Raw genomic sequence first — 19,891 nt, forward strand, 5'->3', positions numbered from 1 at the left:
ATTTAATTTTTCTAATTGGGTAGGTCACACACTTGGTCACCATTTTCCTATCTTCTCTTAACTCTTTCCAGGTTCTTATATCAATTTTTCTCTCTCTTTTCCATTATATCTGTTTCCAACATTGATATTTCCTATTCATCTTTCTTCTGTTTTATAGGCTTTTTCTACTCAGATATTCATTCTTAATATTTTTATGCATCTATTTCATTTTATAGCCCGTTCTCCCCAGGAGCCCAGAATGGGTTCTCAAATATTGGAGGTTTACTAACGAGGTGAGGAGGAGATAGGGAAAAAGGTGTATTCACAATAAGTCGGAGACAGCGCATTTACAATACACAGGGGGAGAGAAGTGAGGGTTACCGAGGTACATATACACTAGGTTGGGACTTTTAGATTTAGATCGGCACAAGTTAGAGGTAATCTTGGGTGTACTGGAGGAATAAAGGAAGCATTTACAAACTACTAGAGGCATTTGAATAGATTACTTTCATCATATACTTGAGTCACACTATGAGAGAAAGATCATTTCTGGGAGGATTCAAGTTGGAGCAGATGAGCCAGTGTGATACATAGACAGTGTTCCATTTGCGATCTGAGTGGTCTGGTCAGATGATAGATGGGAAGTTTTTCAGCTATTTAGTGGGGAGCCATGTCATGGAAGTGTTTAAAGGCGATGATCAGTTGTTTAAAGATGGCCCGTTTTCCTAATATCTGTCCTCCAAACTCTTATTTATTGCTTTCCATCTATTTCCTTCACTGAGGCCCTCCCATTCTGTTTCTTTTATTTCAGTATTTCACTAACTCTTTCTTCTTTTTTCCCTGTCATGCGGCATCTCTTCTCCATGTTTCTCTCTCCTCCAGTTTGTCTTGTGTTTTTCTTTCTTTCCCCCATCCATTGAACATTTTCTCTATGCATTTTTCTCTCCTCTCCAGCCATACAGTATTCTCCTGATCCACTGTGCTTCTCTTCCCTCTCCCCAGTCAGACATCATCTTCTCTCTCTTACTTCTCCATTCAGAATCTCCTGTTTCTTTCTCCAGTTTCCATGTAGCATCTCCACTCTCTGTGTCCCCCTGCTCTTGCCATTTAGGATTTCTTCTCACTCCACCTTCCCCACTTTAGCCAACCAGAATCTCTTCTCTCTTTTTACTTGCCCTGTTGCATCTCCTCTATCTGCCCTCCAACCCACTATAACAGCCATGTAGGATCTCTTCTCCCCCCCCCTTCCCAGCCATGCAGGATCTCCTCTTTTACATTTATACTACACCCATCCAATATTATCTCTGTCTGTTCCACCGCCTACCATGGCCTCCCCATCCATTGCCCCTCTGTCTCTCTCACCCTCTAACAGTGCCCTTCTATTATCTTCCAGTATCCAATATTGCTTTCTCCCCTCCCCCTCCATCACTTGTTCCCTCTCTCTTTCCTCCCAAATCCCATCACACTGTTTTGTCTTTCTTTCTCTCCCCTCCCCCCACCATTACCTAATTTCTCTCTCTCCCCCACTCTGGTCACCGATTCTTTTTGCTTAGGCCCCCCCCTGCCTGACATCCCCGAGCTTCCCTTCCCTTTAATCCCTTCGCTCACCAATTTGCAGCTGCTGTCTCCCTGACTTGGCTGGAAATTAATGAAAACAATGTGGGGCCATAGTCATGCTGTTGGTGCTAGTAGTCTCCCTCCCTCCTCTCACCACCCCATCATGCAACTTCCTGTATTGGGGAGGGAGAACGGGGAGATTGCCAGTGCAGGCAGTGTGACTATAACTCCATGGTGTTTTCATTCATTTCCAGCTGAGTTGGGGAGCCAGTGGCTGCGAATTGGTGAGCAAAGGAATTAAAGTGAAGGGATATCAGAAGGTAGGGAATGGTGGTGCTGGGGAGGTTTAGCAATGGCGCCTGTGGCTTAACCTATGGGGCTGGTGAGGTCACTGGCCCAGATGTTTGGTGCCCTTTATTGCCTGCGCCCTGGACCAGAGTCATAAGAACATAAGAATTGCTGCTGCTGGATCAGACCAGTGGTCCATCGTGCCCAGCAGTCTGCTCACGCGGTGGCCCTTTGGTCAAAGACCAGTGTCCTAACTGAGACTAGCTTTACCTGCGTATGTTCTTGAATCCCTGGAGGGTGTTTTCTCCTATAACAGCCTCCGGAAGAGTGTTCCAGTTTTCCACCACTCTCTGGGTGAAAGAGAACTTCCTTACGTTTGTACGGAATCGATCACCTTTTAACTTTAGAGAGTGCCCTCTTGTTCTCTCTACCTTGGAGAGGGTGAACAACCTGTCTTTATCTAAGTTTATTCCCTTCATTATCTTGAATATTTCTATCATGTCCCCTCTCAGTCTCCTCTTTTCAAGGGAGAAGAGGCCCAGTTTCTCTAATCTCTTACTGTACAACAGTCTGGTCCATAGGTTAAGCCGGCCCTGACCTTGCCCCTGGAGAAGAAAAAAGTGCTTAGGGGGAGGAACAACAGCCTGCTAATGATCCAAATATGGCTGAGCAGGATTCCCTTGCCTCAGCCTGTACACCTGACCTCTCAAGCTGCTATGGGCAAGTTTCCTCTCAGGTTGCTGTGACTTTTTGAAGACATAGTTCCTAACAGGAAAATAATAGGGAGCGGAGGAAGGGGAACTCATCTCTATACAATCTGGGCCAAAACAGCATAGCCCCAAGAGCAAGACTATAGGTTGAGAATTTGAATTAAGAGTTCAATCTCCTATACTTCAACCAGAAGTTTAACCATAGCAAGACCCTGGAAGGAAGTCCTCTTGCAATAGCTCAACCCCCAACTAAGAGCTGTAGTGCAAGGCCCGAGTGGACTAGTCCTTAAGAAAAGAAATGGTCCTGAAGTACCATGTGCTGGAAGCAGAGAAATAACAGAAGGCTCCTGGCTGTAATTCTTCTTATAGTGATTAGTTATCAGAACCTTCAAAGTTCTCTGTCTTCATCTGGACATAGCCCATAGGTCTGAACTGGTCTAGCAGGATAAGGAGTTTTTCATGCTCCTTTCAAACTCAATCAGAGCCAACCTCCATTGAGTTACAGCAGAATAAGCCTTCATTTGGAACCAGGCCTAAGTTTTATTTCTCTTCCTACTCAACTTAATCATTGTAGTTACAATCCTTGGCCAGGACTATTCATCAGTGTCATTGTTGCATAACACTATCACTTTGCCAACCCCCCCCCATCTCTCCCCACTTCCTCCACTACTGGGAACTGTGAATTCTGCCTTTCAACCACATTCCCAGCTCTAGCTGGAGTAGCAAAAAAGTCTGGTCCAGAAAAATCCATAATCTTTCATATGGCAGCACACAGTACAATGATAAATATTTTTTTTTGGGGGGGGGGGTCCCCAAAAAGAATTGTTGACCTTTTTTCTTGTAGTTATGAAGATGTGGGATCCCTTAGAGGGTTAAACCAAAGGAACCTGTCACCAGGAGTGGGATCCCTAGGACAGTAGACTTGGGGGTGGGTCAGTAGAGTGGGCAGACCTGATGGGCTATGGCCCTTATCTGCCGTCATCTTCTATGTTTCTATGTTGCACCTAGTCTTATTGTGGCATCAAGGTCTTGCCTTATGAAGGTCGAATATTCCACATAAATGGCTACAGTGAAAGGCATAATTGCATACTGCTGTCTTGGAACAAATACCTTTTGAATGTTGTGGAACCATCTGTTAACATGGGCTGAGTGAGACAATTCTGATTTTACCATCACTCCATTTATGATCTTACATTTACTTTAAGGAAGGCAACTGTAAATAAGAATGACATGTCTGCAGCTATAGTGAAGATAAATATAAAGTCATGCTAACATCTGGTTACCTTAACTGCCTCTTCTTCCACCTAAAGAAAGCTCAAATGCTCAATACAATATTTTGCCTAAAACAACAATCAAAGATTTCTTTCAAACCCTTTGGCATTATTTCCATTGTTTCTTTTAGAAACACCATATCCTTCTAGAAAGTATATTTCCCAATTATAAGGGCTGGTAGAAATATTAATCTTAAAGGAATAAAGATGCTCTACTTATCCCTAATAGCTCCATTAGAAAAGCAATTCTTATTTCTACATATGTTAGTTACAGGTATGCTACAAATAACACAACAGCTCCAAAATTCTACTTCTATGGCAAATGACTAGTGGTCATTTTATCTAAATAAAGCCATAACCTGAGAGGAAATATTAAACACTGCTTCTCCACCAAGTATATCTGGAATATGAAACTTTTTAGTTTTTACATATTTTATTTGGATATAGTTCTATAATATCTTAAGAGAACTGCTTAAAATGCAGACCTGAAATTTTGCCAACTACAGAGCACTTACAGTTTGGATTACAAGTTATACCCCTCTGAGTATTTTGAAGACTTTTTTTTTCCAAACAAACCCATGTTTTCTTTAAAATATTCAGCCTAATAAAACCCAAATCTCCACTCATTGACTTTTTTTTGGTGTTGATAGTCTGTTATGCATCATGTCGACCTTTTTCCTATACTTTCCTGTATTCTACCTCCAAATCACAAAGCAAAGTCTCTTAAGAGATCATGATTTCTGGTAGCAAAATGGGTTTCTTGTGTAGAAGATTCATGTCTGGCAGGAAGAAGAAAAGAAGGGTAAAAATTAGAAATCTACTTCATTATACAAGTGAGATTTTCTTTATTCTGAACTAGTAGCTTTCTTGCTTACAATTATCCAGAGAGGAGAAATTAGGTCTTACCTGCTAATTTTCTTTCTTTTAGTCCCTCCAGACTGGCTCAGATGGATGAGTTTACGCTCCTCTGCCAGCAGGTGTAGACTGAGAACAAAGTGAATTCTAGCAGTAGTACAAGTGGACTGTGCAGTCCTCCATAGGATCAGTCAGACGAATAGCCAAGCATGACCTCTACTAACATATCAGCTGAAGAACATGAACTCCAATCTAAAGTTGGAACTGTTGGAAAAGGATCAGAACAGGCAACCAAGACTGTCCCCATAGCTCACCAGCTAAGCCAGATGAACCATATGCCGCTTCTCCACAATATATGTACACTCCCCAGAAAAAGGAAGGCAAAAACCTAAATTGACATTTAGCATTCCTGCAAAAAACCAGACTTCGCATCTGCAAGAAAAAACACTGGGTGGGTTCTATGTTGGTCTGGAAGGATTAAAAGAAATAAAATTAGCAGGTAAGATCTAATTTCTCCTTCTTTAGTATCCCTCCAGATTGGCACAGATGGATGGGACTTACCAAAGCAGTACCACCGAAGTGCTGCCACCACAAGAACTCGCTTGCCAAAAACAGTGTCCCAATGCAACTGAACATCCACCCTGTAGTGATGCACAAAAGAATGCAGAGAAGACCAAACCAAACTGCAGCCTTACAAATATTCACTGGGGGGGGGGGGAGGGGGGGTGGCACCAGAGAACTCTCCACCCAGGAAATCGATTGACTCCGAATGGAATGAGCTTTAAGAAAGTTTAGAACTGGTTTCTTCTGAAGAAGGTATGCTGAAGCGATAGCCTCTTTGATCCATCGTGCAATTGACACCTTAGAGGCCACTTACGACTGCCTGCTAGGAGAATAAAAAGACAATCTGACTGTCGGAACTCCTGAGTCCTTTTCACATAAGTATGGAAGATTCTGGATATTCAATTTATGTAACTGCCTCTGCTCTAAAGTACTCTCCCAACTACCCAAAATTGGAAGGGCAACTGTCTGATTCACATGAAAGGGGGAAATGACTTTAGGAAGAAAAGAAGGAACAGGCCGCAATAGCACATGCTCCTTTGATAATTCCAAGAAGGAAGCTAAACAAGGAAATGCTTGCAACTCTAACACATGTCTGGTGGATGTAATGGCTACAAGAAAAAACATCTTTTAAAGGTCTTTCAGCGTGCAGGAATTCAGAGACTCAAAGGAGGACAAATCAACACCGAAAGGACCAGATTAAGAACCCAGGCTGGAACCAAAGGGTGAACCAAAAGCTGGATCAACTTCACAGCTCTCAAGAACCGGATCACATCAGGAAGAGCTGACAACTGCGGACCGTGCAAAAGCCCCCCCAAAAGAAGACAAGACTGCCACCTGAACCCACAAGGAGAACCAGGCAAGGCCTCACTTCAGGCAATTCTGCAAAAACTCCAAGATGTGTGGCAAAGACGCACGCAGAGCAGCCACTGCCCAAGAGGAACCACCAGTCGTTGAAGAGGTACCAGATAAGCACATAAGCCCTAGAAGTAGAGAACCTCTGAGATCCCAAAAGCATAGAGATCACTTTATCTGAATAGCCTTTCTTGCTTAGGTGCTCCCTTTCAAGAGCTAAGCCATAAGACAAAAGGATCCCAGATCTAACATGGGAATGGAACCCAGAGTCAGGTCATTTGAGAGGGTCAGAGGAAGATGATCTGCCATGAGAAGATGGGACCAGATCCACGAATCAACCAGTCATCCAGATGGGATGAACCAAAATGCCCTCCTTGCACAGGGCTGCCACCACCACCCACCATAATTCTGGTGAAGGTATGTGAAGCTGTTGCCAGACCAAAAGGAAGCACATAGAACTGATAATGTGTTCCCAAAATCGCAAAGCGAAGAAACCGCTGATGGGAGTCCCGAATGGGATTATGAAGGTAGGCCTCTGTCAGGTTGAGAGAAGTTAGGAACTCCCCAGGCTGAACTGCTAGGGTCACAGATTTTAGGGTCTCCATTTAAAAAAAGGGACCTGGAGTGCCCGGTTCACATCCTTTAGATCTTGGGCACCACAAAGTAAATGGAGTACCTCCTGGTACGAATCTCTTGAGGGGGCACAGGAACCACTACCTTGAGCTCCACCAGCCTCTGAAGAGTCTGACGAAAAGCCTGCTTCTTCCAAGTGGACTTAGACAAGGGGAAGAGAGAAAACGCTCCGGCAAGGGCTGGTCAAACTCGAGAGCATACCAGTCTCGAATCACTTCCAGGACCAAATTATATATCCACCTCTGGTAAAACTCCCATAGCTGGTCTCCCACCTGAACAAGGGGAAGGACCCGAACACAGTCATTGTCCATATTGAGAGGAGGAGGAGTCCATCCTCCCCAGAGAGCACTCCAAAAGGGCTGCATATATTGGAAGAACTGACCCAGGGAGGAAGAACCTGCAGCAGCTGGCCTATACCAGCAAAACTCATGAAGACTACCTCGGCCCAATCCTCCTCTACCAAACTGCAGAGGCCTGTTCTCTGGCAACTGAGGCACCTTGGAATCACCTAAACTCTGTACCAGCTTGTCCAAGTCCTCTCCAAAGAGAAAATAACCGTTAAAAGGAATTTTGCTGAGCTTGGATTTGTAAGCCGAGTCTGCTGACCAACCATGGAACCATGCCTAAGGCCATAGACTTAACCGAAGCTCACAACAAATCGTACATAGCGTCTGAAAGATAAGAGCCACTAAGTTCAATCTTAGCAATCTCCTGATACATCAAAGATCAATCAGACTCTATCTAGCACATGCTCGGCCCACCTGAAGCATGCCCTGGCAACCAGACCACCATAAATTGCCACCTCGACAGCCAGGGCAGCTGCATCAAAACTCTGCTCAAGAAAAGATTTCATCTTACGGTCCTGGGGTCCCTCACGGCCGAACCCCCCTCCAGTGGAACCCTATGTCACTTGTCAATGGCAAAAACCGCATCCATAATTGTCAGAATCAGGAATAGAATAAAGCTAGGCCATAGACCGCACCAGCTGAAAAGGGGTGTTCAGAGACTTCCACTGCTCATGCATGATTTCTTGTATATTCAGATACATGGGAAAGGAACGGGAGGGCCTTCCGAAACCCCCAAAGATGATCCACCATCTGAGGGGCCTCTGTGGACTCATGCACAAAACGCAACACCAAGGACACCTAAAGAATGAGCTCTTAGAAACATAGAAACAGAGAGTATGACGTCTGCCCACTCAAAAGAACCCTCCCCTTAAAAGAATACTTCCTCTAAGCAATTCCCCGAAGTGAACCCACATGTTTATCCCGTTTCTTGAAGTCGAGCACGTTGCTGGCCTCAACTACCTGACATGGAAGGCCATTCCAATGGTCAACCATCCTTTCAGTGAAGAAGTACTTCCCGATGTCACCATGAAATCTTCCACCCTCGAATTTGAGCGGATGCCCTCTTGTTGTCGTAGGACCCGTAAGAAAAAGGATATCTTCCTCCACCTCGGTACGGCCTGTAAGATATTTGAACGTCTCTATCATGTCTCCCTTCTCTCTCCGTTCTTCAAGAGAATATAACTGCAGCCTGCTTAGACGGTCTTCATATGGGAGATCCTTGAGTCCTGAGACCATCTTAGTGGCCATTCGCTGAACTGATTCCATTCTCTTCACATCCTTTTGATAATGTAGCCTCCAAAACTGAACACAGTACTCCAGATGAGGACTCACCATGAACCTATACAACGGCATTATGACTTCAGGCTTTCGGCTGACAAAACTTCTTCGGATGCAATCCAGCATTTGTCTAGCCTTGGCCGAAGCTTTCTCCACTTGAGTGGCAGTCTTCATATCTTCGCTAATGATTACACCCAGGTACTGTTCTGCGACAGTTCTTGTTAAGGTTTCACCATTTAGGGTGTATGTTCTGCTGGGGTTACCGTTATCAAGGTGCATAACCTTACACTTTTTGGCATTAAAACTCAGTTGCCAAGTATTAGACCATTGTTCCCGTAAAAGTAGGTCCTGCCTCATAGTGTCGGGCACAGTTGTGCTGTCAACCACGTTGCATAGCTTAGTGTCATCGGCGAATAGTGTAATTTTACCTTGAAGTCCCTGAGGCAGGTCTCGTACAAAGATATTAAACATTATCGGACCCAAGACCGAGCCCTACGGCACTCCACTGGTCACTTCCGACGTTTCTGAGGGAGTACCATTTACCACCACCCTCTGAAGTCTACCACTGAGCCAGTCTTTAACCCATGCCGTCAATGTTTCTCCTAGTCCCATCGTTTTCATCTTATTCAATAACCTACGGTGTGGGACACTGTCAAAGTCTTACTGAAGTCCAAATAATACACGATATCCAGAGACTCTCCCTTGTCCAGTTGTTTTGTTACCCAGTCAAAGAAGCTTATCAGATTGGATTGATAAGACCTTCCCTTTGTGAATCCATGCTGGTGGGGATCCCTCAGCCTCTCATCATTCAGAATTGTATCCAATCTGTTTTTAATCAACGTTTCAGCCTCTGACCTGCATCCCTTTTTGTGGAGCAGAATGACGTTAGGAGTTTTCCAGTCCAAAGGGACTTTTCCCTTGCTTAGGGAAAGATTGAAAAGCGCAGTCAGAGGAGTCAGAGGAGAAGCTTCTGCTCGTAGACGCATGCGACTTTAGGCAGGTTCTGGCGGCCTGCATAAATTACATTAACACACCACAAAGGTAAGGGGGAGAGAAGGAGATGCTCGGACCGCGCGAGGATGGTGGAAAGGAACAAATGCTGAAAGGAAATGGGGAACGGAGAATTGGGGAGAAGACGCTGAAGGGAAATGGGGAACAGAGAGTAGGAAGAAGACGCTTAAGGGAAATGGGGAACAGAGAGTGGGGAGAAGACGCTGAAGGGAAATGGGGAACAGAGAGTGGGGAGAAGACGCTGAAGGGAAATGGGGAACAGAGAGTGGGGAGAAGACGCTGAAGGGAAATGGGGAACAGAGAGTGGGGAGAAGACGCTGAAGGGAAATGGGGAACAGAGAGTGGGGAGAAGACGCTGAAGGGAAATGGGGAACAGAGAGTGGGGAGAAGACGCTGAAGGGAAATGGGGCAGAGAGTGGGGAGAAGACGCTGAAGGGAAATGGGGAACAGAGAGTGGGGAGAAGACGCTGAAGGGAAATGGGGAACAGAGAGTGGGGAGAAGATGCTGGAAGGAAAGAAGACAGAGATGCCAGACTATGGGGGAGCAGAGGGAAGAAGATGGGTGCTACACCAAATGGGGGGGTGAAGAGAGAGGCACAGTAACAGAACAAATGGAAGACGCAGAGAGATGGCAGACAGTGGATGGAAGGAATTGAATGAGAAGATGAGGAAAACAGAAACCAGACAACGAAGGTAGAAAAAAAAATTATCTTTTATTTATTTATTTTTTTGCTTTATGATAAAGTAGTATATTAGTTGTATTGATAAAAATTTATAAACAAAGCCCTGACATCTGAACATCTCTTTCTTTAGTTCAGCAGCCAGAACTTTAATTTATAAGGAAAGAATAAGCTAAATATTGCAGTACTGAGACTTGTATGGATGCTGCGGGGACAGGGTTGGGGACAGTGGTTGCGGGGACGGGAACAATGGTCACGGGGACGGGGACAAATTTTTTCCCTGTGTCATTCTCTACGTAAACCCATCCATCTGTGCCAGTCTGGAGGAACGGTATAGAATTTTATTTTTACTCACTAAAGAATCTACTCAGTTCAAATTTTTGAGAACTAATCTTGCTGGCAGCATGAAAGAATCTCTCTTCTACACAGCATCAGCACTGCTGTGATAACTTAAGTCACCTCGGCTCTAATCTGGAGTGCACCCTCTGTCTCAACTTCATGTTTCTGCACAAGAATTGAGATGCCAAAGAGATTCTTATCTGCTGGCAGGAGGCAGGAGGGAGAAGAATTACCAGTAATATTTTTAGCGCGACGGGTGCTACCAGTTTTTTTAAGCCTTTATTTTTGCCCAATTTTCTCAACTTATAGTCAAATATATATCGTATGTATTTTCCAGTGACACTAGTAAACCTTCCCCTCCCCCTGTGAATATATTTTGATGGCCTGCCTAAATGAAAGATTAGGTTCTTACCTCTGCTAATCTTCTTTCTTGCAAATCTACCCTTTATGCTGGAGACAGATTGGTATTATGTACCTTGTCCAGCCACAGTCTGTAGGAACTTCACTTGACAGCAGTTTTTGTCTCCACCCCCTAGCCCTCCTCTGCTGGGCATGCTCCCTGGACATCAGTTAGTCTTCAAGCAGCCAGGAACCTCTACATGAGGACAGGAGACAAAAGAGAAAGGAGGATGGGGAACTCCCTGCCAAACAATCAATTCTGCTCATGTTAACATAATTGAAACAGCAACAATGCAAAATGCAAAACAAGAGTACGAAACATTAAAAATCTGAACTATAAACACAGTTATAGAGAGACACAACCTGTACAATCAGAAAGGGGCAAAGACCCAGGACCCCTCTAACCTAACGCCGTAGTCAAACAAATGGCATTCTTCAGGAAGGCTGGTCTGAGACTGAAATCCAGCTTACCAGTACATTGTCAGGCAGCATGCGAATCGGACAGAAAGAGGGAGGATCCCCAGCATAAAGTGTGGATTTACAAGAAATAAGATTAGCAGAGGTAAGAATCTAATCTTTCGTTCTTGTACAATCCCCCTTTATGCTGGGGACAGATGAGACATAACAGAGCAGTTCCAAAACATCAGGGTAGGACTGATGGAGCCCACTGCCAAAACTGAAGCCCCAAAAGCAGCATTCAGCTTGACCGCCACATCAATCTAGTAAAACTTAGTAAAGGTAGCTGCCCTGCAAATCTCTTCAGGCGAAACTGCAATAGATTCTGCCCAAGAAGACATATCTCTAGTAGAGTGAGCCCAAACCTCAAGGTAGCTTCTTCCCCGCTGCCACATAGGCAGCAGAAATGGCTGCACAAATCCATCTGGAAATGGTAGCCTTAGAGGCAGGCCTACCCTGACGGTTAAGACTCGAGAGCACGAACAGATGGTCCGAGAGATGAAACTCATTGGTGACCTCTAAATAACGCAGAAGGCAGCGGCGTACATCCAGGGACCGCAAGATCTGGTCCCGGGCCTTGGACCCTGAGGGTACGAACGTCTGGAAATGCAGCAAGTCTAGGCGAATCGCCCTCAGTTCTAGACGATTAATTGACCACCTGCTCTCCAAGGGTGACCACCGGCACTGAACCGAAGCAGACATGCAAACTGCTCTGCAACTGGAGAGACTCACGTCTGTGGAGAGTTTCACCTAGTCCAAAATCTGGAGTGGCAGGCCTTTGGACAGAGACATAGGATTTAGAAACCATTGCATGCTGCTGCACACCGCCACTGTCCAGGGCAGCGGTGTCATTAACGAGTCCCGTTGCAGGTTCCACCGGGACAACAGCAACTCCTGAAGGGGATATAGCCGGGCCTTGGCTCAAGGAACCACATCAATCGTTGCCACCATGAGTCTCAGGATCTGGAGATATTGCCAGGCCGTCGGTACTGGAACTGCCAACATGACTCGAATTGTATGTTGAATCCTCTCTGAGACCCTAGAAGAAACACTTTGTTCTGGAATGTGTGGAACCAGATCCCAGGTACTCTAGCTCTGCGTAGGTTCGAGGTGGCTATTTCTCAGGTTTATAACCCAACCCATGCATTGCAGTAGATATACCACTTGATGCACTGCCTGGTTCCCCTCCACAAGGGAGGGAACAATGATAAGCCAGTCATCCAGATATGGATGGACCAGAATATCCTGAGATTGAAGGTGGGCTGCAACCACCATCATTATCCAGACCAAAAGGAAGAGCCGCAAACTGGAAGTGTTGATCCAGAACATGAAACCGAAAAGATGGGGATATAAAAATACGCCTCTGTGAGATCCAAGGAGGCCAGGAACTCCCCTGGTGCCACTGCTTCAATGACCGATCTTTTCCATTCTGAAGCATGAGACTTTGAGCCGCACTGACCACCTTTAGATCCAGAATCGGTCTCCAATCTTCAGAGCATTTCTTTGGAACGATGAAGTATATTGAGTATCTTCCCGAGCCCAAGTTGTCCTTTGGCATGGGTTCATAGAAACATAGAAAGTGACGGCACAAAAGGGCCAAGGCCCATCGAGTCTGCCCACTCCATTGACCCACCCCTCTAGTTAATTGCTCTCTGATGACCTTTTCCCTCGTAGAGATCTGACATGAGCATCCCACCTGTTCTTAAAATCTGGCACGCTGCTGGCCTCGATCACCTGTACTAGGAGCTTATTCCAGCTGTTAACCACTCTTTCGGTGAAGAAGTACTTCCTGGTGTCGCCATGAAACTTCCCGCCCTTTATTTTCAGCGGGTGTCCTCTTGTGGCCGAGGGTCCTCTAAGAAGGAAATTATCATCTTCTACCTCAATACGACCAGTGACATACTTAAACGTCTCAATCATGTCTCCTCTCTCCCTACGATAGCCATACTATCCAGCAGTCTGCAAACCATGGCCTGCACCCTAGCGCCTTTTTGGTACGACCAGTGGGCAAATCCAGAAAGAAATTCGACAGAGATCAGTAAAATTCCAATTTGAGTCCGAGGTAACTGTCTCCCACTCTGCCAGAAAATTCGATAGTCGCTCTCTGATGCGGGGAAGAGGGGCCAGAGGCCTGGCATCAGAACTGCTTCTTCGGGGGAGCGGGAAGACGCCTGTTTAAGGACTGCTGATGTGCAGGGCCTTCAAAGTGAGGTCTTGAAGAAGAATTGAATCTTTGACCCGTTGCTGGAGGGTCGGCATACTGATGAGGACACCAGAAAGGATGAAAATTAAGATGCCCCGAACCCCTAGTGGGGCGAAGCTTGTTTCCCGGCAAAACCTTAGGCGTACGGTCCTGAACACTGGCCATAAGGTCATCCAGACCCTGGCCAAACAGGATTAGTCCTTTAAAGGGCAACCTACTCAAAATGGCCTTAGAGGAGGAATCCCCGGACCAATGCCATTTCCACAGCATTCTCCTGGCGGACAATGAATAAGCTCCCAGCTTGGCAAAGATCTTCATCACGTCATATAAGGAGTCCACCAGATAATCCACTCCGAAAATCAGAAAATCCAGATCTCGGAGGACCACATCAGGATCATGGCGAAGTTTGGAATGGCACGCCTGGACAGCAAATGACGTGGCGGCGTTTGAGAATGAAATCTACCCGCCTGTCCTGAACATCCTTCAGAACCACCCCTCCATTGTAGGGTAGGTAAGTACGCTTGGTGACTTGAGCCACAGCTGAATCCACCTTTAGAGAAGCAAAGCGCTTGGAAAACTCTAGCACCATGGGGGTAAAGTTTTGCTATGGACTGAGCACATTTCAGGGGACCCTAAGGGTTGTCCCAAACCTCTGAAAGAATCCGGACCAGATTTGGATTATCAGAGGCAGAAAGTCATCTTTGGTTACTCATCAAAGAACCTTCTGACTGGACCATCTAATCCGACTGCAGGTTTAATTCCTGCAGGGATTCTGAAATGAGATCCTCAAGACGACTAGGTTTGGCAAAACCTGTGAACAAAAGGATCGTCCTCTAGATCTCAGGAACCACACGAATCTTGATCACGAAGGTCAGCTAGGTTAGCCACATCAGCGGATGCCCCTGAGATGCCCTGAGGCAGCAGAGGAATGGAAAGAGATGTGGATGCGATAGCAGGTATCATCCGCCTGCATTCCGGGGTCCCCCAACTGAGAACACAGAGACAGACTGAAGTCTAGCGGGGGGGGGGGGGGGAAAGAACCAGCAGGCTGGGTAGGTTTCTGAGGGGGAACCATAGGCATTGACTTTTTAACCAAGTATGCCTGATACATGATATTCACAAAATCGGGGGGGTGGGGGGGTGGATCCCCCACAGCAAGGGCTGCTTTATGCGCCTCAGATTTAGAGTGCTTAGATGATTTATGAGGCTTTTCCCCGGAACGGTTCTTGTGTTTCACCAAAATGCCACCAGCACCTTTCTGAGGGTTCCCGGTGCGATTTTTACAGTGTTTGCAACAAGAGATCCAAGAAGGACCAAGAAGATCCAAGAAGGCACCAAATCCGTGCACAACTCGTAGGCCGCGGAGCACTTGGAACATGGCTGCAAATCCAACAGCCATCCACTGCAAACGAGGCATGAATCCATGCCTTCATGTCTTGAGGAAGCCATCTGAGAAGTTTGGAGTAAAATCGAAGCTCCTGAGATAGATGACAGGAGCCTATGGGAGACTTTCACAGGTTGTGAGACCTTTTCCTGCATTTTGCTGGAGTTGCTTCTACAAACTGGTTTCAGTTCAGATGCTGAGGTGCTAATGTGTGGCATGTGAGTGTGTAGATTTCTTGCTGTGAAGAGTTTCTCAAGGACACCAAAAAGTGCTGTAAAGACAATAAGCTATTTAACAGTGCTGAAAGAAAATGCAAGTCAGCAGGACACTCCATCCAAGAACCTAAGAACTGATAGATGCCAGACTAATTTGCACTGAGGCACTGATACCAATGTACCTGTATGAAGAATGGAAATTTCAAGAAGAAGAAAGTTCCAGAAGCTATGCCTGTCCAGGGCCCCCCAGGGAAGAATGGAGGTGTGGTCTAGGAGTGTGTTAGATAGGCAGCATATCTTCTCCAATAGGGTGATACATAATCACAGCCAGGGGATGGTCTAAGACAGGGGTGTCAAAGTTCCTCCTCGACGCAATCCTGTCAGATTTTAAGGGTTTCCCCAATGAATATGCATGAGATCTATTAGCATGCACTGCTTTCATTGTATGCTAATAGATCTCATGCACATTCATTGGGGAAATCTTGAAAACCCGATTGGATTGCAGCCCTCGAGGAGGGACTTTGACACCCCTGGTCTAAGACAAAGAAACTTTCTATATAAAACCCCCATACTTTGGCAGAGTTTCTTTAGAGAAGCTGCGCCATACTTAAAGAAATATGCTGGCACTGTTTGTATTTTTTCCTTCCCTCCATTGTATATGCCCAAACTGATTTATTTCAGATTTGCCAAATACTTATTACTAGAATAAAAAATTATTTGCTTTGGAATATACAATGTAATCTTGTGAGTTGTTTTTTTTTGTTTTGCCTTCATGATGGATCCCCAGTGAGGTAAAGTAAGCAGCCTTTATTTTACTCCTAAGTGTAAAAAATATACTTTTAAAAAGTTTGAAAAACAAGTCCTGCCACAGGTGTCAATTTTTCCCTAAAATAGCCCAGGGAAAACACAGGAATCCATGGAAAACAACAATTTTGTGATTTTAGAAGTTTGTGTGTGTGTGTGTGGGGGGGGGTAGGGCATGCAGAGAAACCACCCAAAAACCCCTTTTTAGGACCCCACAAAATCAAGCAGACAAGTAGCTACTCACTGAGCTCTGTGTTGCAAGGGAGAAATGGAAGCACTACTGAAAACAGCATGCAGGGAGATCTCAAGCCTCAGGAAGCTGGAAAACTGGATTTCAAGTCTTCTGACTGTCTCACCTGCCTAGTCACCTCGGTCAGTGACTTCCAGCGCCTCTGGATTACTCAGGGAAGTCCAGTCCTGATCCCAGCCGTGCCTCCACGGAACTGCCCAGCATGCATTCCACTCACTAGTGGACAAACTTGGGGCGAGCTAGCTCCCGATCCCGGAACCCCGATTTGACATACAGGCTGTCCGGGGGGGCTTACTGCAGTGGCAGGTAACCCCCAGAGGCAGACTTTAGAGCAAAGTCTGTGATCTCCCATCGTAAGGATGTCCCCGCAGGGTATTTCCACAGCATGAGGGCAAACCTGCGAAAAAAATTAAAATACACTAGAATTTTAGAAATGAAATGAAACATGAGCAGAAGAGATGAGCTCCTACACTTGGCTTGTAGGAATACAAAACTGGTGGCCAGGGAGCATGCCAAGCAGAGGAGGGCTGGGGGGTAGAGCCAAAAACTTGGCTGGACAAGGTACGTAACACCCATCTGTCCCCAGCATAAAGGGGGATTATACAAGAATAATTTATCTTTGTTAAAAACTCATTTTAGATACATACCAAGTTAGTTTTATTTTTGGTGTTCTGACTTTTGTCTTGGTGGCAGATTTAGATCGGTTGGTTTTAGACACCTCTGAGGGAGTTTCAAGGCTTTCCAAGCGTTGAGTAAGTGCAAGCTTCTGCTGGATGGCCATTCGCAAAAGTGAGTTTAAAGTCTTCTTCTCATCCTCTGCTGCTGAAAGCTGCCGTTGCATTTCATCCAACTGTAAGACATACTGATCACACCTGAAATATGCCAGCAAAAAAAATATATTTATATTTATATAAATATATATATATATATATAAATTTGTGAAGAAACAAATAGGAATTTTTCTCTATGGATAACTCCTGATAACAGCTATGATCAATGGATACTGCCTTTCAGGAAATATAATGGATCAGCAACTACAAAGTATTATAGACTTCCTAAAGATCTCCTCTGTTTCTTATGGTACTTCTCCAGTATGAACACTTCTCTAATAATTTAGTTATGCAAACATTCCCATTGTTGAGAAAATTCATATTTTACTCTGTTTTGAATGTCTTAGGTTTTACTCAAATTATTTTTAGCTTGGAAACATTTTAGAATTAGTAAGGTTTTTGTTTTGGGGTTTTTTTTAACACACTATTCCCTTTCAGAAAAGACTGATGTTAGACTTAAAAAATTCATACACTTACTTTAAATTAAATTGAATATATTTGTTGGAATAGGAACTCAAGCGCTCGCAGTCACAGGCTAACAGAACTAGTCTTGGCGTGTGACTATTTCACGAGCTATCATTGGTCCTTATATATTTTTTATTCAATTTAAAATGTATGATTTATTTAATACCATTAATTAAGTAGCTACTGTGATCAGAGGGCCGGTTATGAAAGAACACACCCGAGCTAAGTATCACCATATTTATACTACATTCTAAAATTGAAATAAGGAAAAAATCATCTTTAATTAATGGTATTAAATAAATCATACACTTTAAATTGAATAAAAAAAATATAAGGACCGATGATAGCTTGTGAAATAGTCACACACCAAGACTAGTTCTGTTAGCCTGTGACTGCGAGCGCTTGAGTTCCTATTCCAACAAATATATTCAATTAATTTAAAGTAAGTATATGAATATCTTAGGTCTAACATCAGTCTTTTCTGGAAGGGAATAGTGTATCCCCTAGGTGGGCAATACTTCGATGGGGTGCTCCATTACCTGATCAAATTAAATTGGCAACCATGTCTAACCAAAGAGCTATAATTTTATGTATTTAATACAAGCTAAAGGGTTTGTCTTATAAATTACATAGCTGTTTAATATAAATTTATCATCACTGCTACCCAAGTGTTTTCTAGTGTAGGAAAGGAAACTACCATGGAGATTTTTGTTTATTGCCTTTTTTTTCTAATCTTTTTCAAGTCTAGCTGCTTGCTGATTTAAACCTTGGTATGTTATTTTTAAGCCTTGAGATTTAGTACAGTCTTCAAGACTGGGAAGTGGGAATTTTTGTGGAGTTTAATTTTATCTTTATATTTTGATTAGTGGTGGTTTTCCATGTGCTTTGTACTCATATGTTTATTTATTAGGATTTATTTAATACCTTTTTGAAGGCATTCACTCAAAGTGGTGTACAGCTAGAATAAGTCAAACATAAAGCAATAGACAATTGCAGCAGTACAAAAAATACTCAGTTTACAATACAAAGTATGGCATAGTATGTTACATTACAATATCAACACATAGTGCGATTTAACATTTTAATAGACAACATAGGGTATAAACAAAGAGAGTAAAAAGAGATTATGTACTTACCCTGGTAAGCTCTTGGAAGCACCGCACTGAACAGAACGAGTCAGCAGAAATAGATAGAGACATAAAATTCAACAGTGACTTCCAGGTAGCAAAGAAGCATTCTGCGCACATCAAGTTTCTTCAAAAGGCGATCATACAACCTAAAACAGTAGGCTGAAAAGCAGGCAAACGCACCTCCAGATTAACATAGAAAGCTGAAACCACCTTTGGAAGGAAGGAAGGAACCACACACAGGGAAATCCCAGTCGCTGAGCGCTGGAATGGTTTCCTACAAGAAAGAGCCTGGAGTTCCAAGACCCACTGAACTGAGGTAACAGCAACCAGAAACACGGTCTTGAGCATCAAGTTCAAGAGGGAAGCATCCTGAAGGGACTCAAAGGGAACCTTTGTGAGGCTAGACATCCACCAGGCTGAGGTCCCAGGAAAGGAATGGCTGCTTGACCAGCAGTCTGATTTGAAAAGCCCCTTTCAGAAATCTAGCGATATCAGGATGAGACGCCAAAGAGGGGCGACGATCCTGACTCTAAAACAAGAGAGCCCAGCTACCTGGACCTGAAGAGATGCTACAGTAAGTCCTTTATCAAGTCCAGCTTGAAAAAAGGCAAGAATCACCATGATCAGAGCCGAATAAGGGTCCACCTGGTCCTGAGCGCAGCAATGTTGGAAAGCCTTCTATGCCTTAGCATAAGCAGAAACTGTGGACGACTTCTTTAGACTTGAGAAGAGTGCCAATAACCACATCAGAATAACCTTTGTGTTCTAAGGCTGCGCGCTTAAGAGTCATGATGTAAGAGCGACTCAGGTTCTCTATGCAGATCGGACCCTGCATAAGCAGGTCTGGATGGGCGCTCATCCAAGGCCGCAACCCTTGTGAAGATACTTCAAATCTGTGTATCACGGTCTGTGAGGCCAATCTGGAGCCACCAGAATGATGCAACCTGGAAGGACCACGATCCACTGAGTGACTTGGCCCATCATAAGCCATGGGGGAAAGACATACAGGAGAAGATCCTGAGGATACGCCTGTACTAGAGCATTGAGACCCTTTCTTCTGGGATCGGATCTTCGATAGAAGAAATGATCTGCTTTCTTGTTCTTTGCCATGGCAGTGATGTTGAAGCAAGGCTGGCCCCAATGCCGCACTATGGCTTGGAACGCCCCTTCAGACAGGGTCCACTCGCACAGATCCAGAGTCTGTCTGCTGAGAAAGTTGGCTTGAACATTGTCAACTCCTGCTACATGAGCTGCTAATAGCGCAAGGAGGTAATATCCCGCCCATAGAAAAAGAAGGTGGGCTTCCAGAGCCAGATGGGAGCTCTTGGTCCCTCCCTGGCGATTGACATAGGCTACTGCCATTGCATTGTCGGAGAAGACCCTGAATGCTT

The 19,891-nt window shown here is 44.7% G+C and overlaps 1 protein-coding gene across 3 annotated transcripts in view; it reads right to left on the reverse strand.

The window, feature by feature from the left end:
- Positions 1–3,214: 3,214 nt before the first annotated feature.
- LOC117349164 (protein bicaudal D homolog 2-like) overlaps positions 3,215–19,891 on the reverse strand; it is a 136,539-nt gene continuing 119,862 nt past the window's right edge. Inside the window, exons 8-9 of one of the 3 annotated variants that reach the window (XM_033922281.1) lie at positions 16,723–16,947; positions 3,215–4,584 (exon numbers count right to left, since the gene is read on the reverse strand). In XM_033922281.1, coding sequence (XP_033778172.1) covers position 4,584; positions 16,723–16,947 — 226 coding nt within the window. In that variant the 3' untranslated portion in view covers positions 3,215–4,583. The remainder of the gene's footprint in view (positions 4,585–16,722; positions 16,948–19,891) is intronic. The other 2 variants (XM_033922298.1, XM_033922289.1) reach the window with 2 other exon arrangements.

This window comes from Geotrypetes seraphini, chromosome 1 (assembly GCF_902459505.1).
Source record: "Geotrypetes seraphini chromosome 1, aGeoSer1.1, whole genome shotgun sequence".
Lineage (NCBI taxonomy): Eukaryota > Metazoa > Chordata > Amphibia > Gymnophiona > Dermophiidae > Geotrypetes > Geotrypetes seraphini.